This window comes from Camellia sinensis, chromosome 4 (genome assembly GCF_055761805.1).
Source record: "Camellia sinensis isolate YWXY chromosome 4, ASM5576180v1, whole genome shotgun sequence".
NCBI classification, from domain to species: Eukaryota; Viridiplantae; Streptophyta; class Magnoliopsida; order Ericales; family Theaceae; genus Camellia; species Camellia sinensis.
In genome coordinates, this window is record NC_138964.1 from 222938830 (window position 1) to 222945969 (window position 7140).

The window sequence follows — 7140 nt, forward strand, 5'->3', positions numbered from 1 at the left end:
AGAGGCTCGCTAGGCCGAAAACCCGAAAGGGCGACCTAAGCAAAAGTCAGAGCACAAAAAATTAGAAAATATAAAAACTGAGCTCGCAAGGTTGAAAACCCGCAAAGGGCGGCCTTGGCAAAAGTTAGAGCGCAAAAGGAGAGTGAAAATACTCGAGTGAACCTGAGCCTGAACTACGTAAGGCTTGATTCCCATCTTTGGGATACGTAGGCAACTTCACCTTGAAGTTCAGCCATAAACTTTTCCCCGACCAACTCTGTCCATTTTGATCATCTCAGTCATCTTTAGCCATCAGCATTTATCGTGATCTCCGGTATAGTGCTGTTCAGACTAGGGGCAACTTTCCGTTGCTATGAAGTGCCGCATTGTTCTTCAGACTAGGGGCAACTTTCCAGTTGCAGGGATCTGGGGTTGTGCATCTCAGTGACAGATTTTCGGCGTGTCCAGTTCTGATCCACATCGAAAATAGTTTTGAAAAGTTTTAATAAAAGTTGACTTTGTTCAAATTAATCTTTTTACGACTAAGACCATTTTTGGACCAAAAGCGGAAAATTTTCAGTACCACAACTTTCAATTTCATTGATTTCAAAATAGAGTTCTCCTGCTCTTGCATACAATCGAGGTTACTTTTTTAGTACATTCATAAAGAAAACTTGAAAATGCTAGATAAGCAATAAATTTGGGGCATAGTTGAATCAAGTATCTCTGCGTCCCCTCCCAGAACTGGACGGAGCATCTGATGCCAAGCTAGGCCCAACCTGTGCCTCCTCATTGAGCCAATCCAAGCACTCATCGGACAAAGTGCAACTGAAAGTAGAAGCAGGGGCCAGGATCTCTCTAGTCCTCCATGCTGTGGCATATCGGGCAAGCTGTGCGCCCCGGATCGGGAAAGCGGCTGGGTACTCAATCCCCTCCGGTGGACAAGTCTGATCATGGCCAAACTGACGCAGGAACCGGAACGGAAAATAAAATACGCAGTGGGTTAGACCAATCAATTGGATCCCAATCAGCCGGGACATACTATAGCTCATTGCCGGGAGGTTGAGCCAAGGACAACGCCAAGCAATGCTGTCTGCAGACAAATTGCACATCCAATCGAACCACCACCTTTCGTCAAGAGCATTGACTAGGCGCTGTCGAAAGAAGTAGCCTCGAGCTGAATAAGCTGGGCAAGAGTCCACAACCTGCAACTTGTCCATTAACCATACCTAGGGGAGGGATGGAAAATGAGAGAATAAAGAACAAAGAGATGTACGATGAGAGAAAAGTAAGATAAGGGTTTTGTGAGAAAAAAATGAGCCTGAGGGTCGAGTGATGTGAGCAAATATATATGTGAGGTCGGGTGGGAAACATTACCTGCACCAGCAGTGGACTCCCAGCAAACCTAGTCGCCTCCCGGCGATAGACAGAATCTAAGCCCATCAGTGTCTCGGCCAAGGTCATGGCAATACAACTCTTTCCTTCTCTCAAACCTTGGGCGACTTCAATCAGGCGAATGCTAGCCCCGCCGAAGCCCGAGGAAAGCAGAAAGTGAGACAACAAACATAAGCAGAGGGCGTGTTGCCGGAAACCCTACCAATAATGGTTGCTGCGGTCACCGGCGTCGGAAAAACGATGGATCAAGCCGAGGATGTCCAGTTCCCCACTACAAATCAGAGATCGAGCGTCATGCGCCGTGAGCCCACACATCCGCCCTAAAGCCTGAGCGTGGCCAAAACGGAGCTGGGGCAAGATCACTTCAGAGCATTCAGACTCCATCAAAACCTGAGAATCTTCGAAAGTGGGACACATCTCTTGGCCGCCAAAGCTAAAAACATGCGTCACTGGATTCCAGAACCTTGCCGCAGTATGGAGAAAAGGAAGCTGTAGCGGAGTACGGCTCAGCGTGAATAGTGCATTCAAGCCGAAACCCCGGAAATTCAGCTTTTCCGAGCCATCTAGAGAAGAGATCCAAGATGTGACATTTTCTGCGAGAAACGCCTCCATCTTTGTCTAAAACTAAGATGAAATGAATGTTCCCGAAGTTGAGGCTTTTATAGAAGGAAAGACACTATTCACGGGGACACGTGTCAAAAATCTGGTGGCTGCAGGCCACCTTTTCTGGCTGGCCAGCCATTTACTTTTTGCAGAAATGGCCGGCCAGCTGTCTCTCTCCACAAAAATGGCCGGCCGGCTCCTAGGGATGGCCAGCAATGCTCCAGTGTATCCCCTTGGCCCTGTTTTACTCTTCGAGGGAAAGTTCCAAGCATTTCCATGCAACGGGAAAGTCAAAGGCCTTTATCTCCCTCCGCTTCGGATGCGTTCCGATGCCCAGATCGTCAGAAGTACACTTTGTTGTTGTTGAGTTTTGTTTATCGAGTTGTTGTTTTGCTTATCGACTTGTTCGTCGAGCGGACGTGTTTTGTGTTTTTGAGTCATTGCTCTCTGTTTAAGCAATTTTTGTTAAAGTCTTGTTTATTTACGTTGTTGCATTTTGCTTATCGAGTTGTAAACTTCCTAAGGTTCTGTTATATCTTAGTAAGTTGAGTTGCTTAGTTTGTTGCGTCGGTTCACTACCTGACTTGGTGATTACACAATGCACATTCCCATTCAATTTTATTTTTGTGCGAAATAAAATGATGCGATACGATGCTAAAAGTTTAAAATACAAACACTTTTTCAAAAGCTATTTCATTTCATCATGCTTTACAACAAAGGTACAAGTTTTACAAAAAAATAAAGCTGCCTAACAATGTGCAAAGTGCTACAAACTACTAGCAAAAAGAAAAATAAAGTAGGAAATAGCAACATCAAAGTCCTCGGGAACGGGAACGAGAAGCACTCCTCATCCTCTTCTGCGGGACAATCTCCGCACCATTATCATCATCTGAGTCGGAGCTGTCATCCTCGGGATCCCCCTCAGCCTCGCCTCTATTCCCCGAGCCAAAACCGGAGCCCCCCTCCTCAGCAGATGTCTCTGACTGACGGTCGGTAGCCTCCTCCTCCTCCTTAGCATCCTCCTCCTCCTCATCAGGCTCCACCTCCACAACGTGAGCCCTGCGTCTGGGGACAGGCCCTCCTCGAGCTCCTCAAAAAGGCCTAGATGGCCCGGATCCTCGGGAAGGCCGAGATGGCCCCGCCCCCTGAAAAGGCCCAGATGGCCCAGCTCCCCAAGGAGGCCCAGGTGGCCTGGCCTGCGGCTGACCGGACCATGAAGGCATCTAAAAACAAAGAGTTCAATTCAAATACATCAGTCCAAATATATACATTAGATGCAGATACAAGCAAAGGATACGTAAAGTGGGTGCATGTAAATACAGTGTACAAGTGGGGTGTGTGTCAGATGTGCTCTACACAAGTGGTCTATCGATGCAGTAGAAATCAGCATGTCATCAGAAGTATGATAAATGCCAGAAAACTGAAGGGTACCTGAATGCCCGCGACAGACAACTGTGCCTCCCTACGCAGGACCATGCCCTCGAGTGTGGCCACCAGTCCAACCACCTCCTCCATGTACCCTCGCGATGGCTGCAAAAATGAGCTCATAATCATCAGTGAACAGAAGAGTGTCTAAACATCTGAATGATGAATGAAAAAAGTGGAGCATACCGGCGGTGAGTCCGGATCAATGGCGTACCGATCACTGGGCATCGGAGGCTCTAGCGGGATCGGAGTCGGAGAGATAGCCCCATGCTGCCACGCCATCAACTCAGTCGGCATATCTGGCCATCCGGGATGAGGATGAGTCGACGGAACCGGAGGAACCGGTCTACTCCCACCTCTGGATGTACCAGCCCTGCTAGTAGAAGGGGCGTCTGCAGCCCGAGCCCGAGCCTGGCCCGAGGATGACATACCGGCAGGCCTCATCATCAGGATATGAGCTCCCGTCAATGGAGGCATCAAATATATGTGACGGTAAGTGGCATAGTCCCCCTCCTCAACATATAGTAAAGCATCACTGCCCAGCATGGCGCCGACTACCTCCGAGTAAGAGAGCCTGTCAGCAGTCCGCATACTGGCTGGAGGTACTGTGGGAGGATCCTGAGAAAGATACCCCCATACCTGGCGCAGAAAGCGTTCCCCCAGGAACCATGCCCTGCCAACCGGCCCTTCAAGCAGGACCCTATACTGGGAGATGTCCGACGCTCCGGTATACTGAAGTCGGAGACCATCACCCAGGGACACCCAGGGCTGCCATGTGATCTGCGGATGATAAATGCATAAACCAATCAGAAATTGAGAATATACAGAGCAAATCAAAGATGAAAATGAAAGGAACTGAAAGTTCTGAGGTACCTCTGAATGTCGCACAGTGTCAAAGTACTGTCGCAGGTTAAGGAGGGTCTCTCGAGGTCTCGGCCGGTGCGAGCCCTCGAACACCAATGAATATGGGGTCATGAGAATCCCCGCCACCTCCAACTCTGGGGCTAATGATGGGAAGTATACATAGACCCATAGCTGAGAAAAGCAATGCAGAATGTAAGTACGAAATGCTGAGAGCAAAATACAGACTGTAAAAGTGCGCTGTGTGTGCAATGTACAAGTAATGAAAAGCAGAAATGTAAATCAAGAGGATAGAAAAGTACCTCCCAGGCTCTCCAGTAGCCGCCAAGTAAATCACCCCGCCCGCGGGAGGTCGCGCTCATATAAAAGTAAAGGGTAGCCAGGCCGGCGCCACCCCAGTCATATCGATGGACCTGTGATAGGTCAACCAGAGCGCTCAGCAGGTATAGCCCAACTGTGTTCCCTCTGTCGGCAAACAGGGTAGTCCCGAAGAGGAACATAAGGAAACCACGGGCATACTGCTCTGTCTCCTCGGGAGTCTCAGGCACCATCTCCGCCCGCCGAAAATGGGAAGAGAACCAAGTGTATCGGACTCTCCCAGAGACCCTGTCAACAGGTGGGCGAGCCCCCAATAAATACATCCAGGCGGCCTCCCACTCGCCCATATCCTCATCGTAGGGGATGGACTAACCTCCGATGTCAAGGCCGGTCAATACAGCGAAGTCAAAAGGCGTCATGGTCATGTCCCCGGTAGCAGAGAAATGAAAGGAGTTGGTGGTGTCCCACCATCTCTTTACCAAGGCTGCCATCAGTGTCCTCCTGGCAGGACAACGTGACAACCCGACGCAGAAAGGCCCGAATCCTGCCAAATCTACCAAATCTCGGACGGCCTCCGGGAGCTCGGCATACCAGTCCCGCGCGATGGTGGAACCATACCCCCGCACACTGCGGGAACCAACCTGCATTCAGAATGAATACATGTGTCAATAATGAAATGAATGGGCTGTGCGCCAATGAAATGAATGGGCTGTGCGCCAATGGAATGAATGGGCTGTGTGCCAATGAGATTGAACTGGGCTGTGTGCCAATGAGATGAATGGGCTGTATGCCGATGAAGTGGAAAAAGCTACATGCAAATTCAGTTAAATTGTGGGCTGCGTGTTCACTATCTATCTGGGCTGCGTGTTCAGAAAATTTGAAGTTTGGGCTGCGTGTTCAACTTTCAGTTAAATTGTGGGCTGCGTGTTCACTATCTATCTGGGCAGCGTGTTTAGAAAATTTGAAGTTTGGGCTGCGTGTTCAACTTTCAGTTAAATTGTGGGCCGCGTGTTCACTATTAATCTGGGCTGCGTGTTCAGAAAATTTGAAGTTTGGGCTGCGTGTTCAACTTTCAGTTAAATTGTGGGCTGCGTGTTCACTATCTATCTGGGCTGCGTGTTCAGAAAATTTGAAGTTTGGGCAGCGTGTTCAACTTTCAGTTAAATTGTGGGCTGCGTGTTCACTATCTATCTGGGCTGCGTGTTCAGAAAATTTGAAGTTTGGGCTGCGTGTTCAACTTTCAGTTAAATTGTGGGCTGCGTGTTCACTATCTATCTGGGCTGCGTGTTCAGAAAATTTGAAGTTTGGGCTGCCTGTTCAACTTTCAGTTAAATCGTGGGCTGCGTGTTCACTCTCTATCTGGGCTGCGTGTTCAGAAAATTTGAAGTTTGGGCTGCGTGTTCAACTTTCAGTTAAATTGTGGGCTGCGTGTTCACTATCTATCTGGGCTGCGTGTTCAGAAAATTTGAAGTTTGGGCTGCATGTTCAACTTTCAGTTAAATTGTGGGCTGCGTGTTCGCTATATATCTGGGCTGCGTGTTCAGAAAATTTGAAGTTTGGGCTGCGTGTTCAACTTTCAGTTAAATTGTGGGCTGCGTGTTCACTATTAATGTGGGCTGCGTGTTCAGAAAATTTGAAGTTTGGGCTGCATGTTCAACTTTCAGTTAAATTGTGGGCTGCGTGTTCGCTATCTATCTGGGCTGCGTGTTTAGAAAATTTCAAGTTTGGGCTGCGTGTTCAACTTTCAGTTAAATTGTGGGCTGCGTGTTCAGAAAATTTGAAGTTTGGGCTGCGTGTTCAACTTTCAGTTAAATTGTGGGCTGCGTGTTCACTATCTATCTGGGCTGCGTGTTTAGAAAATTTGAAGTTTGGGCTGCATGTTCAACTTTCAGTTAAATTGTGGGCTGCGTGTTCACTATCTATCTGGGCCGCGTGTTCAGAAAATTTGAAGTTTGGGCTGCGTGTTCAACTTTTAGTTAAATTGTGGGCTGCGTGTTCGCTATCTATCTGGGCTGCGTGTTCAGAAAGTTTGAAGTTTGGGCTGCGTGTTCGCTATCTATCTGGGCTGCGTGTTCAGAAAATTTGAAGTTTGGGCTGCGTGTTCAACTTTCAGTTAAATTGTGGGCTGCGTGTTCACTATTAATCTGGGCAGCGTGTTCAGAAAATTTGAAGTTTGGGCTGCGTGTTCAACTTTCAGTTAAATTGTGGGCTGCGTGTTCACTATCTATCTGGGCTGCGTGTTTAGAAAATTTGAAGTTTGGGCTGCGTGTTCAACTTTCAGTTAAATTGTGGACTGCGTGTTCACTATCTATCTAGGCTGTGTGTTCAGAAAATTTGAAGTTTGGGCTGTGTGTTCAACTTTCAGTTAAATTGTGGGCTGCGTGTTCACTATTAATCTGGGCTGCGTGTTCAGAAAATTTGAAGTTTGGGCTGCGTGTTCAACTTTCAGTTAAATTGTGGGCTGCGTGTTCACTATTAATCTGGGCTGCGTGTTCAGAAAATTTGAAGTTTGGGCTGCGTGTTCAACTTTCAGTTAAATTGTGGGCTGCGTGTTCACTA

The 7140-nt window shown here is 48.0% G+C and overlaps 1 protein-coding gene across 1 annotated transcript; it reads right to left on the reverse strand.

The window, feature by feature from the left end:
* Positions 1-2899: 2899 nt before the first annotated feature.
* Positions 2900-4504, reverse strand: LOC145823571 (uncharacterized). Its single transcript, XM_082923049.1, has 4 exons — positions 4276-4504; positions 3589-4182; positions 3409-3507; positions 2900-3200 (listed from the first exon to the last, which is right to left on the reverse strand). Exons 1-4 carry the CDS (start codon positions 4375-4377, stop codon positions 3069-3071), a joined length of 927 nt encoding a protein of 308 aa, XP_082779175.1. The 5' UTR covers positions 4378-4504; the 3' UTR covers positions 2900-3068.
* Positions 4505-7140: the final 2636 nt, after the last annotated feature.

What these genes read in the sequence shown, in the direction of transcription:
- LOC145823571 (XM_082923049.1), bottom strand. Translation starts at nt 4,377, where the DNA reads ATGACCCCATATTCATTGGTGTTCGAGGGCTCGCACCGGCCGAGACCT. An exon ending in ACACTGTGCGACATTCAGAG is followed by an intron (nt 4,183 to 4,275) that starts GTACCTCAGAAC and finishes TATCATCCGCAG; the next exon opens with ATCACATGGCAGCCCTGGGT. An exon ending in TTGATCCGGACTCACCGCCG is followed by an intron (nt 3,508 to 3,588) that starts GTATGCTCCACT and finishes TCATTTTTGCAG; the next exon opens with CCATCGCGAGGGTACATGGA.